The 21,886-nt window shown below is 40.7% G+C and overlaps 1 protein-coding gene, 1 long non-coding RNA gene and 1 other non-coding gene across 3 annotated transcripts in view; 1 reads left to right on the top strand and 2 right to left on the bottom strand.

Annotated features, from left to right (window-relative positions):
• The window catches only part of Prss12 (serine protease 12), a 55,771-nt gene extending 36,368 nt beyond the window's left edge, over positions 1 to 19,403 (top strand). Inside the window, exons 7-11 of the mRNA XM_060392797.1 lie at positions 4,109 to 4,314; positions 6,421 to 6,499; positions 8,227 to 8,349; positions 17,337 to 17,617; positions 19,052 to 19,403. Coding sequence (XP_060248780.1) covers positions 4,109 to 4,314; positions 6,421 to 6,499; positions 8,227 to 8,349; positions 17,337 to 17,617; positions 19,052 to 19,359 — 997 coding nt within the window. The 3' untranslated portion in view covers positions 19,360 to 19,403. The remainder of the gene's footprint in view (positions 1 to 4,108; positions 4,315 to 6,420; positions 6,500 to 8,226; positions 8,350 to 17,336; positions 17,618 to 19,051) is intronic.
• Positions 19,404 to 20,653: 1,250 nt separating this feature from the next.
• On the bottom strand, positions 20,654 to 21,529 carry LOC110556748 (uncharacterized). The gene is made up of 3 exons (XR_002476902.2): positions 21,279 to 21,529; positions 20,984 to 21,031; positions 20,654 to 20,806 (listed from the first exon to the last, which is right to left on the bottom strand). It is a non-coding gene; the product is annotated as an uncharacterized LOC110556748 (long non-coding RNA).
• LOC132646162 (small nucleolar RNA SNORA24) lies at positions 21,104 to 21,233 on the bottom strand. Its single transcript, XR_009584287.1, has one exon. It is a non-coding gene; the product is annotated as a small nucleolar RNA SNORA24 (small nucleolar RNA).
• Positions 21,530 to 21,886: the final 357 nt, after the last annotated feature.

Raw genomic sequence — 21,886 nt, 5'->3', positions numbered from 1 at the left:
CAGGTTCTCAGCTGGGTGATTTGGATTTTTCATGAATAACGGTGAAAATGTACCACAGGGGGATAGGTGCTTACAAATAGAAGTACAAGTTGAAATGCAGAGGCCAGGGAAGTGCTTCCGTGGGTCGGAGTGCTTGCTCTGCAAGCATGAAGACTGGCGCTTGAACACTCAGAACTTACCTAGAAAGCCAGGCTGGCTGTGCATGCTCGTAGCCGGATAGGGACAGGCAGACCTTGAGAGCTGCCGCCTGACAAGCATAGCCAGTCAGAGCGTCTGGTTCAGCGACAGATGCTGTCTCAAGGCAATGCGGCAGAAAGGGAAGGAGGAAGACCCCTAACGTCCTGCTCACGTGAGTTTACTGACACATGCACCTGCACACTTAATCACCACACAGAAAACAAACACGGTTATAGCAAAGAAGGCTGGGGAATATATGCTAATATACATGTTACCCAGTTCATAGTAGATAACCAATAATGATTGTATTTACAAAATATAACCTTAGTTAAATGCATCTCCTAAGTATTGGTCAATTAAATAAGTTATTTTGGTGTAGAATACATTTTATTCAAAATAGCATCTGTATTTTATAAAGTTTTAACGTTTTTTTATTAAAATACTCTAATTTAATGCCTTGTTTATGGCTTGCTTGGTGGACCGGTTACCTAATGGTCATTGGGTCTATTTGTAATACTGACCTGCAGTCTTCAAAATAGACGGTAGAGAAATGGAGAGTGGTCTACTCTAAAGGCAGAGTTGGGTTTAGACAATGATTTTAAATGTCCTTTGCTCTCTCTATTTCTATTATTAATTTCTCCAATTGAAAACAAATGACTACACTTCATGGATTCCACTCTCAGCTTGGCTAGTAGAAGACGTTTTGTTTAACACTGGTTGCTTGGCTATGTATAGTTTGCCTTGAAACTGTTATTTAGATGAGAATTTTAATATCTGATAATTCTAGATATATGTGAATACTTTTAGATTTCCAACTGAGAGAACATGATATTTTGTATGGTACCACACATACAATTGTAGACATATATGTGACCAGAGCAGGGGGTCTTTTTTCCATGCTTATTTTGAATCATAAAAATTTTTGGTAACATATTTATTTGCAAACTCAATCCCCCAAACATTGTATGCCATGCAAAGGTCTGAACCTCTTGTGCAGACATTCTAGAGACCTGTCCTCATGCCCACAATCTCATATGTGCAGGATCCTGTGCAAACAGTGAAAATCAGAATAGAACTGGGAAAGTATTTTATAGAAGGAAACCAGACATGTCATAAAACCCAAGAACAAATATAATATGTTAGCATGAACAGAAAAGTCAAAGGCATTTTTTAATTGTGTTTCATAGTGTTCCTCAAACTATAGCATGTAAGCACATTGTTCTTGGAGTGCTAACAGACTATGCTGAGATTACTGAATACATGGAGCTAGAACAACCGGACAGGATGGAAATTCCAATTTATTTGAACTTTGTGTCAACATATTTAAAATGGGCTTGCTCTGGAACAGCAAAATTTAAAGTGGTGTGCCACTGCCAAAGTTTTAATAGAAATATACAATTAAGAATATTTTATTTGTCTTACATTTAAATACTTGCAAAAGACTTAATTTCTGGTGTAGTTATGTATTCCATTTAAAATAAAACACTATTTGACTTTGCTTTCTGTTGTTGTGGTGACAGACACCACCATCAAAAACAACTTGTGAGGAATCTCATGTATTAGGTCACTTTCCATCACCAGGGAAGCCAGGGCAGGAACTCAAGCAGGAAGAGAGGCAGTGATCAGGGAGGAACTATGTTTACTGGATTGCTTCCAAGTTCATTCAGCTGGCTTGTGTGTGTGTGTATGTGTGTGTGTGTGTGTGTGTGTGTGTGTGTGTGTGTATGTGTGTTTTAACCCACACTGGGCTGTCTGGGGATTGTACAGCCCACAGTGGGCTGAGCCCACCTACATAAAGCAATAATCAAGAATTTGCCCCATAGACCTACCTATAGGTCCAGTCTGATTGAGGTAACCATCCAATTGAAAGTCCTTAGATAACTCTGAGGTCAGGGCTGGGTCAAATTGACAGCTAAAGCTAACTAGAAGAAAGAGTTACATCATTCTGTAATAGCCGGTGGAAGATAAATCTGATCCTGTTATCCATTTAAAAGTACCTGAAAGGAAAAAAAAAAAAACAAAACTTAATTAAAATACATGAACATATAGTTACATTCCTCCTGGAAGTTGTATTTAATTTTTTCTCCTTCCACAATAAATATATGTGTGCATGTGTTTATACATACAAACATACATGTGCATGGTTTGCAGAACGGCGTGAAGCACCACCACGCCTGGGAAACAGAGTGCCACTGTAGCTCTAAGTGCCTACTGTGCCCACCATGCTGTCGCTACTCCACTCCACGAAGTAAAGACCCTCCCAAATTTTGTGCAGTCCTCTTGCATTTTTTTTAAATAAAAATGTGTTTTCCTTAGCCAATAGTCTGATCTGTTTTTGAAAATCTGATTTTGAAAGTCAGTTATCCTGCTTTCGGATCTTCAGTTGCTTTCGAGATACCTCCTTATACAGGAGGGTGTGATTCATTTGCGTTCATTTTGCTCTGTGACGTTAAATTCCACAGATAGACAACTTGCCTCTTTGTTGTGTTGGCACTGCACGTATATTTGTGGTAGTGCATTTTCCATTGCCATCACTGAAAAGCACAGCCTGAGTAATTTGTAAAGAACGAACTCACAGTTCTGGAAGGTTGGAAGTTTGAGGAGTCTTTCCTAGTGAGGACCTTCTTGATGGCGGAGACTATAAATCTCAGTGATGGGACAGTGTACTGTATGGAGAGAGGGCTAGTGAGACAGAGCCCGGGTGCTGTTACAGGGACTCGTTCAAGAGAGTTCTTAGGGAATATGCTTAGGAGGAATATGACCATCAGCATGTTGACTACGGGGATATTCAAGTTCGTCCAGGGCTGCAAGGCTGCTTTCCCATGAGGCTACATGGACATACACACTCAGTAGTCATCTTTAAATCTGTGAATATCTTTAAATCTGTGTTTACCTCATCACTATTTCCTAATGAGATCAAACACATTTCTATTTATTTACTGGCCATCAGTGGTTTCTTTTTTTGGGATTATTTTATTTGGGATCTAGCTTGCTTTTTATCTCAGTTGTTGGATTTTTAAAATTTTGAGTAAATTTTGGTATTTTCTTCTATAATGTATGTTATTTTTTTCCATTACAAAAGCACTTACTGCCAGGCATGGTGGTGCATGCCTGTAATCAGGGAGGCAGAGCAAGGTGGATCACTGTGAGTTTGTGGCCAGCCTGGTTTACAGATCGAGTCCAGGACAGCCAAGGCTACACAGAAAAACCCAGAAAAAAAAAAACCCAGAAAAAAAAGAATTTACCAACAAATATATTTGTAAATGTTTATTACAAACACTGGATTTCTGCTTTATTGTTTAATTTTACTTAGTGTAGTATTTTGTAAGGTGATCAGTATTTTTATTTAGATCCTTGCTGAATATTTTTTTTAACTGATATGTTAAGGATAGTTTTCCTGATTTTAATTTTAATGATTTTTCTTTTCATAATTAAGTTCAGTAACTTATCAGAAATGTAATTAAATGTGGAATTTTTAGTTGTCTTTTTAACAAAGTTTTTAGATTGATAGATTATCAGAAAGTAATGTTAAGATAACAAAAAAGAAATATTCCAAAATAATTCTGCCTTCCACGATTCCAAGATTTTCTGTGTTAAAAATGTAAATTTTGCTTTAAAAGGAGGTGAAAAATTAGTCTGTAAGGCCCTGGTTATTATTTAGTCTCATGTGGGCAGTGAGAGTAAAAGAGTGAAAATTGGGGTGACTTTATTTTTGACAATTCATTATGTGTGACTTTCTCAGGAGAAGCTGAATTAGATGCACGCTAATGAACAACGCTAAATGTTTTGACAGTCCCAGAGAGTGACTTTCAGTACACTCATATGCTAATTTTAAGATTCAGATCTAAGGCAGAGTTGAGCTGGGGTGTGTCGAAGTCTGTCAGAACTTGGCTGGCCGCCCCTCCGCATCTGAAGAGCGCTCTCTTTCCAGGGGCTCCGCCAGAGCAAGGACCATGGCTTATTTTGGGGAAGGAAAAGGACCCATCCATATGGATAACGTGAAGTGCACGGGTAATGAGAAGACCCTGGCCGACTGTGTCAAACAAGCCATCGGAAGGCACAACTGCCGCCACAGTGAGGATGCAGGCGTCATCTGCGACTATTACGAGAAGAAGGCGCCAAGCAGTGGTCATAAAGGTTAGTCAAGAGCTGGCAATTCCCGGGACCACAGGAGACTTTGTGAACACGATCCTAGCGCAGAGGGAATGCGCATAGACCTTGTTTGTGTTCATGTTTATGCTGTGTCTTCGTGAGGCTTACAGGGGGGCAGCAGTGGGCTTCCAGAACCTCGCAGCCTCTGAGATCAGCTCCTTTTACACCCTCAGCCATTTCTGTATTGCCCTCTTTGAATGCAATACACTTATCTGGCCTGTTGCTATCTTTAAGCTCTCAGGATTGAGATTATTCTTATTAGCAGTATTTCAAAGAGCAGAGATAAGTCTTACGAGACTTTTGTTTTGTTTGAGGCAGACTCTCATTCATGCTCAGACTAATCTGGAACTCACTGTGTAGCCCAGGTGGTCATGAAATCACAATTATGCTCCTGCCTCAGCCTGCTGAGTACTGGGATTACAGTCATGAGCCACCACATCCGATTAAAGTCAGTTTTTAAAAGATACATTTTCTTTTGTAGATTTTATTCTTTAAAATTTTTAAAGTTAAGGAAATTGAGAGTACAGTACAATATTGGCATAGTAAATAGCTCTTCCATACTTAGAATTCTTGAAAGCTCTTGGTATATTCAAGAATTATGAAATAATACTGCTTTAAAAGAAAGAACTAGATTTTTTGAGAAATCCTTGGTTATCTTTTATAGAAAGATCAAGCACTTTTGATCTGGATAAAAGTATAGTTTTTGTTCATTTATACATCCCTTCCTTAAATTGTTGAGATAACACAAGAGCAGGACTGCATGCCGTTAACATGGCTCTTTGATTCTGAGGGGCTTCTGGGTGTGATCACAATCCTCGGAAGCCTGTTTTCCCCAAAGACAATGTGACTCGGTTTCCTCAGCATAACTTTCCCTAAAAACAACTTACTTTGTTAGATTCCTTTCAATAATTAAAATTATTCTTACAAATTGAATAATAACAAATTCTTTGGATTATGTCAAATTCCTGAAGCAGTTGAAAAAAATGTAAAACCGGATATTTAAACACATTTTATTTTGATGTTTTTCCATGGTGGGCAGTGCTTCCAATCCTCAATATAAATGTTTCACCTCTAGCTACATGATATAATTTGCTTCATTACCTTATGCTTTTTGTTGCAATTCAGGACCTGGTGAGGTTCCATAAGACAATTAAACATGAGTGATTGGTGACTGGTCACCTGATAGGATACTCCTATAATGTAATCCAATCTTGCTTCTTAATTATTTCCTATGGTGTACAGTCTGAAATTGAGTTTTGTTTCTTAAAGTCAGGTGCTTGCTCAGAGTGATGCACACTTTTAAGTTTCGCTTGCTTAGCATTAAAGTATTACTTTGCTTGGCATCAGATACACTGGCCCAACATGGAACACTGTTGCAAAGTTTTTCTCAAATTATAAATTGCAGTGCCATTATAAATTGCAAATTCACAGGGATGGAGGGTCAGGTTTTGATGGCATGCCTCTAAGGTCATTTGGCAAACTAATCATCTTGGTACACACTGATGCACTACTTTCTTTGCCAAAAAGTCCTGCTGGCTCTCGGGTGGATTCCCTTGGAACCATTAGCACTGATTTGGTCTTCTTGTTCTTGGCACAGTTCCCACCCTTCTTACACAGACATAAAAATAACAAAAATAAAAACATGTGTGTATACCATGTACTTCATATTTTAAAATTATTTATATTTATAAATAAACAATGTATATCTATGTATATACACTAAACTATTCCTACATAAATTCTTTGTAAACTATTTTAAAATGTAGTCACGCTTTATATGTTTGCTTTTCTTTTGTAAATATTTGCTACTTTCTCGTGTTTAATTGAACTCTTGTATATTTAGATAGAAATGTTATCTTAGGAAAGATAATCACGGTCATTGTGGCAGCCCATGAAATCCTTCAGAGCCGAATGATTGGAAACTTCATAAAGTTTCTGATCTGCTTGCATATGGTTGTTTGGTTAAAAGATAACTCTTATTTTTATCGCAAGAAAAATTATGCTACGATTTTCACAGAAAAGCTATTTTAGATAGTGGAGGGGGTATGGGGTGGGGGAGGCGATGGGTGCCAGTGCCCTTTCTGCTTTCAGAGATGCTCTCACCGGGGTGTGGACTGAGATTATTGCACCGTCGACAGAAGCGGATCATTGGTGGGAACAATTCTTTAAGGTAAAGGGTTCCTCAAGGAGATTCTGATATTGCAGGGTTATTGTATCATATGTATATGCTAGAAGGGTTACAGACTCAGGGTCACATTTTGTTGTGTACGGGGCCTGTTTCATCATTTTGCAAATTAAATAATGATTAACCTGATAGGTTTCCTGCCCTTTGACACACATTCACTATAGATAGGCCATGTGTTACATCACCGTGTGTGACTCAGGATATGTGTTTCTGACACAAAATGTGGCAAGAAACAAAGCATGTAACTGTGAAGAGCCATTTAATGGAAGCTGGGCTTATTCTAAATCAGTGGAAGAGGTCTCTTCACAGTCCTTCAGAAGTTATATTCCTCATAAAACTCTGCATGGGCTGGTGACACGGCACAGCTCACTGGTAAGAGTGCTTGCTGCCAAGCCCGATGTCCTGAGTTTGGTCTCTAGAACACTCATGTGGTGGGAGGAGAGAACTGACTCTCAAAAGTTACCCTCTAACCTATACACACACACACACACACACACACACACACACACACACACACACGGAAAATTCATGAATGAAAAGCTAAGAAAAATTAAAATGGCAGCTTATTCCAAATCAGAAATACACATCTGATGTATACAGACTTTGAAAGGCTAATGTACAGGTGCTGTGAATATAGAGACCTTTAAGTTCTTTCCATTACAAGCCTACAAGTTAAAATTTAAGACACATACAGATAATAGCATCACCTAATGCATATTTATGTAGTCTCATATTTATGAAATGATAAACTGGTAAAAACCTGCACTATGGTTGCATTAGAGTGGTTCTCAACCTGTGGGCCACGACCCCTTTGGGCTTTGAATAGTCCTTTCACAGGAGTTACCTAAGACCATTAGAAAACACAGCTATTTATATTACAATTCATAACAGTAGCAAAATTACAGTTGTGAAGGAGCAACGACATAATCTTACGGTGCAGCATGAGGAAGGTTGACAACCACTGTTGTATAGCATTTGAATACTGAAAGGGCCCCATGAGTTTTTGTGTATAGTGAAAACGCTGAGTTACAAGTTTTAGCTCATGCACCATCATTGCATAAGGGCCAGAGAAAGGGAGAAGGGAGAGAGGAGAGAGAGAGAGAGAGAGACAGGAGAGAGGATAGAGAAGGCATCAAGGAAGACAGAAGACAGTGTAGTCACTAAAGTGACTTCCAGTCCTCAAGCAAGACAAGGAATATAGCGTGTGTGTGTGTGTGTGTGTGTGTGTGTGCATGTGAGTGTGTGTGTATGTGCATGCGTGTGTACATGTGTATGAGTGCACAGGTACCATGACTTGAATGAGGATGTTTGTTTCTTATTTGAGTGTTTTTGAAAAAGAAAACTTTAATTTTAATTCACTGGTGGGAAACCAGCATTTGGTTCAAGTACATCTTTAAGCTACATGTATAGGCTATGTATGTGACCTAGGGTAAATAGAGAGACTACACAGGACCCATAAATATAAAGAAGACGACTTGCTTTCAAGAGAGTCAGCTGAATGGAATGTATGCACAGATGTCATAGACACGTTTTCAGAGTTGCTGATCTCTATGGCTATTGAGTTGTGTGGGCACTGGTCTCCACGCAGGAAGAACCTCATGGTAATCACTCCACTCTGAGTTCTTCCTGCCACCTGCGCTGAAGTCACTGTTTCACCTGACGCTCTTCTTTGCATTTCTGCTGTCTTGAATGTGTGGCTTGACTCCTTCTAGGGGTTCTTGGCCTTGGCAGGCTTCCCTCCGGCTGAGGTCGTCCCATGGAGACGGCAGGCTGCTTTGTGGAGCCACCCTTCTGAGTAGCTGCTGGGTCCTGACAGCCGCACACTGTTTCAAAAGGTATGCGTCCCTCATTCCAAACAATACGATGTCCTCTAGCTTATTCCACGCTCAAGGACACTGCAGTTGGCAGAACCAGGATATCTGCCTTCTCTCTTTGCCCTGCAGCATTGTGAACATGAGGGAGGTGATGCAAGGAAGAACAGCAAAAAGGCCTCAGGAAAAAACTTGATGTTCTCTGGTTAAGACAAGTCTGGAACTAGGGAGAAGGGAAGGGAGGGTTTGGGGAGAGGAAATAGCAATACTAGTGCTTTGCTCAAGTGTTTTTCTAAGGTTATGCAGGTGTGAAGACAAATCCCTGTACTTTACAGGCTAAAGCAGGGGGATCATTGAGAGGCTAGCATGGGGTTATTTCAAACAAACAAATAAACAACACACAAAACAAAAAAAATGTGTCAGATGAAAATTCATATCCTTGCAGAAGTAAAATTGATGTCACATTATTTGGTTATGAATCCTAAGGAGGAATGGATGTGGTGTTAGCGCCTTTAATGCTTCTATATTCTCGATGGTTTGTGTATTGAGTTTCTCTGCACGTTCTTGAAAGTCACATTGCATCTGTTTTATTCCTAGCTTTTATGCCATGTAGTGCTATTCTGACAAGAGGAAACTTTTGTCCTAGAAGCTTTATCAGTCCATTCTGAACTCTTCTCAGCTCTTCAAGGAAGCTGCACTAGACAGTCGCTGTCCAGTTAGAGGGCTGTCGTCAAAGTGCCTGCACGAGACCTGCTCTCGCCCTCCCTGTTCACTGCTCATTCACAAACTGTAGTAGACAGCCATCTTTTACATCTATTTTGGCACTTAAAAATGTATACCAAGCCAGGTGTAGTGGCCTCTACTTGTAATCCCAGCACCTGGGGAGACAGAGGCAGGCGGATGGCTGTGAGTTTGAAGCCAGCCTGGTCTACAAAGTGAGTCCAGGCAGACAGGCAGCAAAGAGAAACCCTGTCTTGAAAAACCAAAAACCAACCCCCCCCCCCAAAAAAAAAAGGATGCCTACATTTGACAAAATGTTGAAAACTAGAAGCAAGGTGATGAATTCAAGGAACTGCATTATGCTATTTTAATTTTACATTTTGTAAAAATTGTTCTAATCAAGCATGGCTCCTTTACATGCTATCGTATGTCTCTTTTACCTGATATTGTGTTTACTCCACTGTGTATTCACAGTCTGTGTAGATTCACGTTAATTGCCATATGAAATGTCACTTCTGTAGAATTTCAGAATAAATAAACTTCAGTTTATTTATTCCCTACTTATAGGTAGTCCATTCTTCCAATACTACAGAACTGTACTGCAGTAGAATTGTACTGAGTAGTGTTTACTGGGTTTTTGATTATATTAATGCCTTCTATCATAAATAATGTTCACGTCCTTTGCTTATTTTATATATCATTGTCTTTTTATAGTAAATTTTATTTTTTGCATATGTTTACATACAAAGCCTTTGTTGTTATGTGTTACAAATATCTTTTTTTGGTGTGGCTCACACTCTTATTTTTTATAGTTCTTGTCAGTTTGTAAGAAGCTTTGTATACCTTATTAAAAAATCTTTCCCTAACCCAGATGTGATGGTGCACACCTTTAATACCAGCACTGGGGAGGCAGAGACAGGCAGATCTCTGTGAGTTTGGGACCAGTCTTGTATACAGAGCTAGTTCTAGGACAGCCAAGACTACATAAAGAAACCCTGTCCCGAAATACCAAAATCAACCAACCAACCCACCAACTAACCAAACCCAAAATACAACCAAGCTCAAATAACTATTGGTTCCCAGGCATATGCAATAGTGATACAGCCTGAGACTGGCTGGATATTTGCTTTTCATACAGTGTATGGTATTGCTGTAAGAGTCCAGAGGAAAGGAGACAGTATTTCTGGACTAGAAGTCAGAAGTTGGTATGATATAATAGAAAATCTGTCCATCAAGACCAGAGTCTTGGAGGAAAGCTGTTGAAACTTTTGTTTACAAATCAGTTTTTTCTCCCCTGGCCAGCCCATTCTAGATATTGCTTAACATCTGTGACGCTCTCATTCACGCTCAATTGCCATAGTAGAGACTCCTGAGTGTTCCTTACATGATTAACGTGGGTGCTCCATCCCCAGGTGACAGATACAGTTAAGAATGCTGGGCTTGTCAGAGACAGTCCCTGTTCCTATTACAATGGAACCCACTTGGATACTGAACTGCCATGGGCTACATCTGTGCAGGGGTCTTAGGTTATCTCCACGCATAGTCCTTGGTTGGAATATCAGTCTCAGGAAAGACCCCTGTGCTCAGATTTTTTTGGTTCTGTTGCTCTCCTTGTGGAGTTCCTGTCCTCTCCAGATCTTACTGTTTCCCACTTCTTTCCTAAGATTCCCTGCACTCTGCCCAAAGGTTACCCATAAATCTCAGCATCTACATTGATAGTCTGCAGGGCAGAGCTTTTCAGAGGTCCTCTGTGTGAGGCTCCTGACTTGTTCCCTCTTTTCTCCTTCTTCTGATGTCCATCCTCTTTGCCTTTCTGAATAGGAACTGATTGGCCTGCTCTTTAATTACCTCCCCCTGAGGGAGAAGCAGCATTACCAGGCCACAGAAAAAGACACTGCAGCCACTCCTGATGAGACCTAATTGACTAGGATCAGAAGGAAGGAAAAGAAGTCCTCCCCTATCAGTGGACTTGAGGAGGGGCATGCATGCAGAAGGTGGAGGAAGGAAGGGATTGGGATGGAAGGAGGGAGGGAACCACAGGGGTGATACAAAGTGAATAAAGTGTAATTAATAAAGAAAAAAAAAAGAATGCTGGGCTTTTTAGAGAACAGCGGTTATTATTCTAAATGTAGATCAACAGATAACTGCTCCCACATGTCATCTTGGATTCCTTTTATCTGCAGAGCATAAGATGAAGACAGAGGTTTAAAGATCAGAGGAACAGATTATGATATTCGGCAGTTTCTATGCTTTAGAAGAAATGGAAGAATCTTTTATGTGAGCAGGAGGAAACTGCTTGCCAACGTGTTACATGTCCATCTGACTTGGTCTTTAGATTCACTGGATTTGACAGTCATCTTGTTTGAAGTGACTGAGAAAACTACTCTTGTTTTATTTAAGTTCATTAAAAGGCATAGAGTCAGTTACTAGTTCTTCAAACTAGCTCCATGTTTTGATTTTCTAGATTCAGAGGCTTTGGCTCAAACAGTTCTCCTTTAATCATAAAGCACTGAAATTTGAAAGAAGCAAAGTGGTCAGGCCCTGAGAAGTTACTATTCATTTGTATTTCATATGGAGATATAGGAAAACATGGTAGCCTGAGTTAAGGCCTCCTTGGATGAAACCTAGATTTCATATTTTATTATGCCCCCTACTCTTCCTTTCATCCAGCTCTGAGCCTCTGAATATGTAGAGATATGAACCCATTTGGTCCTGTGATGATAATGGATCAGAGCTTTAGAACACCCATGTGTGAACAATGAGACTGTGTGGTATTTGCTGTGTGGTTTATTACACTATTGAGAGCTTTTGAGGTTTATTTTATCTTTACAAAGTCATCACTGTTTTGTATCAGAACAGTCTAAAAGAGATGGCCTAGGCAGGATGAAACCAAAATGCCAAAATTTTAGGTACTCAAGCTTACTCATTTCAGATATTGCATCTTTATGGGTTTTATGGGTACTTCACTGGAGAACTGGTAGCATTCTAGAAACTCAACTCTCACCCATCATGGGCCTTTCATACACTTATGGTGTGTCCAAGAAGCATGTGTATGCCAGCATGACAAGGGTGGCTGACAGCTCATGAGCCACTATTTAGAGGTTTTCTATCTCCTCTTTCACCATTTCCCCTGTTTGTTGCTGGTTCTTTTGTCTTGTCTGGGACTTACTATGCAGAAGAGCTGGTTTCAGACTCAAAGATGTGTCTTGCCTCTGCCTCCCCAGTGCTAGAATTAAAGGTGTGCATTATCACAAACCCCTCTTCCACAGGTTTTTTTTTCTTCTAATGTTAAAACAATGGTGGGGATGTGGATATGGAAATGGAAGCTTAAGTAAATTACGTTTTTGAAAAATTTCTTTTGAGTCATTCATGGTATAAGTTACTTGCCTTTCCTATTTCTTATTCTAAATCATTACTACAAAATACTATGAAATAACGTTGTGTCTACAATGGCACAGGAATACAAGTGAGAGAGAAATTTCTGAATCTTTTAAGTCTTGCTAACTACCCATATTATCAACAACACAATTCTGGAAGGATGAATGTGTGGTGTGTGAAACAAGGACCCTCTTATTTTTGTGTAAGTCTTCTCCAAACTTAATATACTCAAGGATATCATTTTGCCTGATTTTATCTCCTTGACTTTTTGCCTGAAAATACCACAGCATCTACAAATTGGCAGAGACTGCTACTCTGCAAAGGGGAATTCTGTAAATACTTATAATTAGAAAGACTAGCCCCAGAGGTAATGAGAGGTATGCTTAAAAATCAATGTATCAAATGCTTAACATGCATTCTCTCATGACCTCCTATATGAAAGAGTTCTGAAAACATTGTCTTTGCTGGGACCTATAGCACTAATCAAGTTAAAGCCACACACAGTTCAGAGATGTCAGGAACACTGCAAGGTTCTCAGTAAGGTAACTTCTTTTGTAGCAATGGTAAGCATTTACATAGGCAGATTTAGTAAAGGATTTTCTAAGTATAACTCAGACAGCAGAGAAAAAGCATATTGTAGTGGTAGCCGATGATATAGGCAGGCTGAGATAAGACATTGTTTTCTTGGAAAGACAATGCTATGTAGGGAACAAACGGAAATGTTCTGTACATATGGCCCTAAAACCTAACTCAGTTCTTCACTTTTTAAGTCAAGTAATTTGTTGCTCATCTTAATAACAAAGTGTCAGAGAATTTGGGATTATTTATATTAGATTTCCTGAGCTGCCTGGTCTCAGATCCTCTCTTGCACAAATCTGTGTGGGAATTTCATACAATTTTTGTTTGTGGGGAGTTGAAGAAATTTCAACAAACAACCCAATAATGTGCCAGCCAAAATTTAAAATGTTTGTTTTAGAAACATTTTTTTAATATAATATCTATCAATGTACCATAAATTTGGCTAAGCTAGAAAGACTAGAATACATGAAAAATTTTTCCTGTACATTTTCTGGAGAAGCCCTGAGCCACATCCAGAACCATGCATGGTTAGCTTCCTCCCTGCAGTATATGATAACATCCACTAGGAGCAATGACTGTAGTAGACAAATACTTGGTCAAAAAACTAGTCACAGTCTTTATTAGATGTCCCTCTGATCTCAAGCATAATAGTTACTCTTAAGAGTACTTGAAGTTTGGGCTGGAAAGATGGCTCAGTTTAATAAAATGATAAAATGCTTGCCTCATATGAATGAGGACATGAATTCACCATATCCCCAGACCCCTTAAAAAGCATGCTTGTAATCCCAAGGATAGAGCGACAGTAGGTGGACCCCAGGAGGTGACTATTTTACTAGCTGGCAAAGCCCTAGGTTAATAAGAGACCTTGTTAAACAGAAAGTGGGAGGGAGCTAAGGAGTGACCGTTAAGGTTGCCCTCTGACAGGAACTTTTAAAACAGCAACAGCACAGGGACTCACACCAAGTATCAAAAGATGGAACTACACGTAAATAAAGGAAATGATCAGCAGGGCTAACAGATAGCCCATGGTATGGGAGAGAATATTTTCCAGCTATACTTCAGCAGTTACAGTGGGCTAATATACAAGGAAGCTAATACAGTGGGCTAACGTACAAGGAAGTTCAGAAATTAACTACAAAATGGGCAAATTAACGGAACAGTTTAAAAAAAAAAAAGAGCGTCCAATATCCTTGCTGCCTTAGTTAGGGTTTTACTGTTGTGAAGAGACACCATCTATGACCATGGCAACCCCTATCAAGGAAAGTATTTAATTGGGGCTGGCTTAGAGTTTCAGAGATTTAGTCCATTATCATCATAGCAAGAAGCATGGCAGCAAGCAGGCAGACATGATGCTGGAGAAGGAACTGACAATTCTACATATTGATCTTCAGGCAGCTGAAGGAGACTGCCACTCTAGGCCTAACTTGAGCATAGGAGACCTCAATTTCTGCCTCCACAGTGACTGCTATCTCCAACAAGGCCACACCTACTTCAGCAAGGCCACAACTCCTAAGAGTGCCACTTCCTATGGGCCAATCCTTCAGACACAGGAGTCTAAAGGGGCCATTCCTATTCAAACCATCCCACTAGCCTCAGGGAAATGCAAAACTATGTTGCGATAACACCTCACTCCAGTCAGAATGGCTATCATCAAGTCTGACAACAAGTGCTAGAGAGGATACAAAAGGGAAGGAAGCCTTATTCAAGGTCGGTGGGGGTGCAAATCAATATAGCCACTGTGGAAGTCAGTCTGAAGATTTCTTAGAAAATTAAAGCTAGAGCTGCCGTATGTTCCAGTTAGTCTACTCCTGGGCATATAACCGGATAACTTCATACTTACCATAGATATTTCCACCCCATGTTTATTGTTGCTTTATTACTATAGCAAAATATTGGAATCAATCTAGTTGTCCATCCACAGAGGGTTAATGAAAATTTGGAATATATACACTGTTCAGCCCTATAGAAAATGAAACATGATATAAAAATTTGCAGGAACATGGACTTAGAATACATAATACTAAGCGAGGTCATACATCTCAGAAGGAATAAAACTGCATGCCTTCCCTCATATGCAGAACCTAACTAACAATATATTCATATATATATATAAACAAATGTACATGTGGGTTCAGTATAACATGCAAAAACAAGAACAAGAAAGGTTAAATATCTAGGGGACAAGGAAGGGCTGCATGCAAATGATGGACTCAAGTTATAAAACAGGATCGAAAGCTAGTGGTTCTAATTGTTACCATTTAAAAATTTTTGATGATAGCTAAATACATAAAGATATATTTAATACCAAAAGTGTACAGAAAGTCCAGTTTGAAGCTCCACATCTTCAGAATTGCTATTCAGATCCCTGAGACGTATAATTAACTTTGGGTCCAGTTAATTTTGATGTGTGATTTTTCTTCTTTTTTCTTTTCTTTTCTCTTTTCCTTGCTTTTCTTCTTTTCTTTTCTTTAGAGATAGGGTCTATGTAGTCCTGGCTGTCCTGGAACTAGCTCCGTAGCCCAGGTTGGCCTTTGGCTCACAGAGATTTGCCTGTTTCTGCTTTTCTGGTGCTGGGATGAAAGGTGTGTGCCACCAACAGCAGCTCTGGTGTACAGTTTTTCTACTTGCATTTTTATAATAGTTTAGAAATTTTAAACATAAATTTATTGTAAAACATAAATTTTATGTTTTAAAATGAATCTGTAAAAACATACTCTTGGCATATGAGGCAAAAAAAACAAAAGACAAAAAAACAAAGACCTGACGGCACTTTAAAGATATATGATTCCAGTTTAAAATGAAGAGTTGTCAGGAACCACAGGGATTTACGTGTCCGTAGTTGATGGCTGCATAATTATACAAGATGGTCAGAGGTACTAGAAGGTTCAAACCTCTCCCAATACAGGAGGAAGGGTTATATTTTAATAAAGCAGTCAGTTAATTCTAGCTTCTAGAAGATTTCTACTAGCAAATTATTGAATATAAATGCTTTCAACTCACATTCAAGTGCAGGTCTTGGGAACAGTGAACCTTTCATGTTTTGTTACGAAAAAAAAATGAATAAGGGAGGGTTTTTACCAGGAAAAAGTTACCATGAAAAAGTTCAAACCTCTTCCCCCAGCAGTTAGATGGCAGCATGAAACATGTGGATGGTTGCTAGAAGCCAGGGGCGGTGTTTGGCAGGCAAAAAGAAGTTTTGAAAAACTGATTGTGAACTTGAACATGGTGGTGCATGCGTGGACTATCAGCTTTGTGTGGCTGGAGGACTGGTGCACGTCTGAGGCCACACATAGCCGATTCCTTGCTAGCCTTGGCTTCAGGGTGAGATCCTGTCTTAAAATGCCAATCAGTCCCGAAAGGTGTTGAAGGTGCTCTGAGACCAGCTAAGATTTTATTTTTTCTGTAAAAGTGAAGGAGCATATCCATCCCATTAGTATGCAAGCCTGCGCTCATCTTTACTAAGTGCAAATTTATATGTACACCAAAGGCTTGTTTTGAAACAAATTTATGGCTCATGTTTGATTTTATATTACTGAGTACCTGGGGCTATGTACAAGTAAGTTTCAGAAGCCCTGGTTCTTGCTGTAAATAGAGGTTGGGGCCAATGAACAAGCAGCTGTCATCTTCTATGAGGATGACGTAACCAGGTGGGTGGGCCCAGAAGTCTCACTTGGGGACCTCGGGACCTCAGGAATATTCGTTAATTTCACAAGGCAGTTTAAATAGTAAACTAAATAATCTTTGAGACTGATGAACAGTGCATAGAGAAAAATAAAGCACAATAGATTAAGTATACTGAGAATAGGAGGTTTGCCAAGAAAGGTGGGTTGCAATATAAGTATAAAGGTGGCAAAGTAGGCTTCATGGAGGTGACATTAAAGTAAGTTAAAAAAAAATTGTGAGAGAATGCCGACACAATTTTGGTACCAAGGCTTCTTTCAAGGGATAAGGTAGGTCACACCAGCTCAGGGACACAGGGGTGGGTTAGCCATGTTTGTCTCTAGGCAGCAAAATCAACAAGGCAAATCAGGACAGTAATTCTGTGTTACACTGTGTGTTTCTGTTTGGTAAGGGATTGACATTTTGATGCTTTGTCCTTATTTTCCACTCACTCCCACATTCGCTACTTCTCAGAAAATAGTAGTCTAGACTTAGAGTGAAATCAAAGTAAGAAGTGAGAACAGTGGGCTTCCAGGAGGAGACAGTGAGCATTGGGGAAGAGAAATGGGAAGATAGCTAAGTTTTCAAAAGGACAGGATTTGGAACAAGATTTGTTATAGTTTAACATTCCTGCCTGTCAATCATCAATTTTTCACACTTGGCTCTCCTTTCAGGTATGGTAACAACTCGAGGAGTTACGCAGTTCGAGTTGGGGATTATCATACTTTGGTACCAGAGGAGTATGAAGAAGAAATAGGGGTTCAACAGATTGTGATTCACAGGAACTATCGGCCAGACAGCAGTGACTACGACATTGCCCTGGTGAGATTACAAGGACCAGGGGAGCAATGTGCCAGACTCAACAGCCACGTTTTGCCAGCCTGTTTACCTCTATGGAGAGAGAGGCCACAGAAAACAGCCTCCAATTGTCACATAACAGGATGGGGAGACACAGGTAATATAAAAATCAAAGAAACAAACTAGGAAAACTGGACAGCTTTCTGTCTGGTGTCCACATATGTTAGGATGTGCCATGATAAAGAACTGAGATCAGTGGTTCTCAACCTGTGGGCTGTGACCCCTTCACAAGGGTCACTTAAGTCTATCAGAAAACAGATATTACGATTCAGAACAGTAGCAAAATTAGTTATGAAACAGCAACAAAAATAATCTTATGGCTGGGGGTCACCACAACATAAGGAACAGCATTAGAGGTTCGAAGCATTAGGAAGTTTAGAACCACGGCCTTAGAGGGACTCAAGCTTCGAGGCTCACAGTCTGCCAGGCGTGAAATGTACACACACAGCCTTGATTCACATCCTCAGGAGTGGTGGTTCTAACTCCAAATTTTAGCACAAGCTTGTCGAATTCAATTGCCAGTGGGGCAGAAGGTGCTCTACTTTTAGTCACTCAGACCACTGAGGACAGGGAAGAGATTTAAAGGACTCCACCCAAGAAATCAATCTGGAATCCTGTGTCGTTTAGAAAGCTCTTTCAGATGATTTTGAAGAAGTTGGCCCAGTAGAGGACATTGGTGTTTGTTCTTTTTGCTAGGGAATCCTCAACAGGTTGATGTTTGGCCAGAAAACAGCAATATGTCTTAGGTGGAGAGGCTGAGCTTGAAGAAAAACATTTAGATTTCTTCCTCACCCAGTCCTTTTCTACTTGTACCCTGTAAGCAACGGTACCATTCACCATAGGTTCTTAGGTGAATGTGGTTGCTTGAAGCTGTGGAGACACACTAGTGCACATCAAGTAGCCTGTACTGATGGACAAGCCTTAAAACTTAAGACCAAGGTCTCAGTTAAAAAATAACTATTAAATGAGTAATCTTAGATTGGTGGCTTTCCATCAAAAAGTTCATGTATAATCACACTCGAGTGTCAAACAAGCATACGTTGTAGTAAGTGTTGGAAATGTGCTTTGCATGTACCAACAAATCTCATTATGCAACAGGAAACAACTGGGTTAACCAGAATGCTAGACTTCCCTGCTACTTCACAGCAGCAAGTCACTCTGGAAAGGCTGTTTTAGAACTGATTGCTTCATTACAGATTTTGCTTTCTTTTGGATACATCCTAGACCAGGATGTCTAGGATGGTCTATTTATTGCCACTTACTAGACTAAGAATATGCAGGACATACCAGTTGTACATTTAAGCCTTTTCACTACCAGGAAGCAGACTATCTGAATGTCACTTGGTACACTTTTGAACCATCTTAATACCACATCCCTATGTTAAACACCTACCATCTTATGTGTTTAAAAGTACTCACCATCTTGAAACCAGCCAATGCTGCAATATTTTAAATTACTAAATGTTCACCAACCTGTTACGTGATTAGATGAAATCTCATCAACTAACTTAGCTTTCTTTGGTCTGAGCAGGTCGTGCCTACTCAAGAACTCTGCAACAAGCAGCTGTGCCCTTGCTACCCAAGAGGCTTTGTAAAGAGCGTTACAAGGGACTGTTCACTGGGAGAATGCTCTGTGCTGGAAACCTCCAAGAAGATAACCGTGTGGACAGCTGCCAGGGAGACAGTGGAGGACCACTTATGTGTGAAAGGCCTGATGAGACCTGGGTTGTGTATGGGGTGACTTCCTGGGGTTATGGCTGCGGAATCAAAGATACTCCTGGTGTTTATACCAGAGTCCCTGCCTTTGTCCCTTGGATAAAAAGTGTTACCAGACTGTAATTTATGGGAGGCATAAGAAACAGTAAAGAAACTGATGGGAAGTATTCAATCTCCGTACCTGGCACCAAGCCATGGATGACAACTCCTCCATTTCTACTTTCTGCTTTTGAGAGAATCCAGCAGTCTTGGGGTACAGGTACTTCAGTGAAATTTCATTCGCCCTCTTGAATTTCCCCCCAAGTCTTTTTACAATCATTGAGTTTATTTGAACTAGGAACTTTTATGATTAGGTTCTCACATTTGACCTACTTAAAATCCACACTAAGATTGGCATATCACTTTCTCAAATTCATTATCTCCGTAGCATTTGTTAAATGAAATCAAGGGCCAGTAAGGAACAAAACTGTAAGCTGGAGTAAAGTCAAGATACTTACATCACAATTTACTTTGAAGTGCCTTAGTATTAAACAAGGGCTTAGGACAGGTTTTGGCTATAGTAAAAAAATTTCCCTGTAACTCAGCAGGCAGCTATCAAACTGCTGGTACTGTTATGCTGCTTTTTGACTCAAGAGTGCCATCTACTGGGATTTTTTGACTATGCCTACAGATTTCCCAAGACTAAGCTGACACAATTTATGGATAGTGCAATACCATGAAGCTGCGAGCACCCAGTGACCATACAACCTACTGACAACTTCAGAAGCCATTCCCTTTTCAAATGGAAAGTAGGGTTAAGATGGCTGAGAATCTGGATTCCATGTTATGCAAGAATCCCTGTGCTGATAAATCTCTCACGGTCCCAATCTTCCTTGAGATGAGTTTATGTTCATTCTTGAACATTGAGTATTGTACCCATCTCAAACCCCAAAACCTCAGTAACAAGATCACACTGACTTTAATAGGACTGTAAACAATCCTTAAGTACCTGTAGGACCTCTCCTGAGGTGAGGGGGTAACAGGGAGGGACAAGGGTGCTACAGCGATTAAATGGAGAAAAAGAAACAACAACAACAACAACAAAAAAACAACCCGGAAACCCACAGCCCTTAATTGGCACTTCAAACTTCACTTTAGGAGGTAAAACTTTAACGGCATGTGCTTACTTAAGGGCTTGGAGAGAAACATGCACTACATATCTTTCCGTAAAGAGAACTATACACTGGTTGCCTCTGTAATCACATGTAAATCCAATCCAAGCAATTAACTACCACATTAATTAATAAAAATGTGTCCAGTGCATTTTTGTAGCAATCAAAGCTATCCCCTCCTTTGGCATTCTGGTTAACAGTTATTTTCTGTGCAAATGTCTGTTTTAAAACTCACACAACCTCCAAGAAGTAAACAGGACACTGTCTTATTACCCATCAATTTTTATTTGGTGTTAAAGGCTCAGGACTGTATTGGTAACTGTCGTACTACTATTCACAACAGTCATTTCAAGATTTAAAAGTGAAGATTCCCTGTAAGGCATCCGGATGATCTCAGCTACTATTACTTCTAACAGTACCTGCAAGAGGAGTAAAAACAGCATTACAGAATATCCGTGCACTCTTCTAGTCCCAACATCCCGTATCAGTTTAGCGACTTTCTATAAAATTGGCTGGTTATCATCTACATAACTCAGAAGTTAGTGCATGTGCAAACTGCACCTCAAAGGCCCATTCACTACCCGGAAGCGTCTTACCTTATCAAGTCTCCCTCAGCCATCAGCAGCAATGAGTTCAGGCGTCACCTACGAACATTTAAAGCTAGTTTAAAGATATGTACATCCAACATCCCGGCGTCACGCACTCTAATCAGCTTGGAATGTTACTTGCTCAAGTCAGAATCTGGTACCAATGAAATGGTGACAGCTTTGCCAATAACAAGAACATGCTCTTCCATGGCTAGGAAGGGAGACTGCCACAGCTGGCAGGTCCCAAAGACACATGGAGTTTCACAACCCAGAACTCAAGTTAAAACTCGCAAGCGTCACTCACCATCCGACTGAAGGGGTGGCGGTCCTTGGCGTGGCGCCGCCTAACAGCGCATTGGTTTCAAAGAGACGTGTCCGGCGCGCTTAGCCCTCAGCGCACTTCCGCGGTGCAAACGGCCAGTGGCCCGCACCGCAATGGCCTCGCGGCTCCCACATTTTGGCCACTCACAATTAAGGCCCCAACACCAACTCGGCGAGGTATCTACCAACAAGCAGCCAGCTTTCAGCGGAAGAGGCTTCCGCGCGCCGCGCGAGCGCTTTTATAGCCGGGTGAGGCTTTCCCGAGAGCCCGCGCGCGGGGGGCGTGGCCTACAGGTCCTTTTTCCGACCTCTCTCGCGCCCAGCCGCCTTGATTGGCGGAGGCGGCCGGGATTCGATGCGTGCGTCACAGGCATGGGCGGGGTGGAGCGGTGGGTGGAGAAAAGCCAAGTCTCAAACCCCAATTCTCGCGTTGTCGCAAGCCTCGTTTGGAGCCGACCGCCGTGCACGGTTGTCGCGCCTGGCTGCGCGCTTCGCCGGGTACGAAGCGGCACACCGAGTCCGACTTCTCAGCCGGACAGCTTCCTGACACGTCACTTCCGACGGCGCCGGCTCTTCGTCCGCTCGCCTGTC

This window comes from Meriones unguiculatus, chromosome 10 (assembly GCF_030254825.1).
Source record: "Meriones unguiculatus strain TT.TT164.6M chromosome 10, Bangor_MerUng_6.1, whole genome shotgun sequence".
NCBI lineage: Eukaryota > Metazoa > Chordata > Mammalia > Rodentia > Muridae > Meriones > Meriones unguiculatus.
This window is presented reverse-complemented; position numbering and strand designations above follow the sequence as displayed.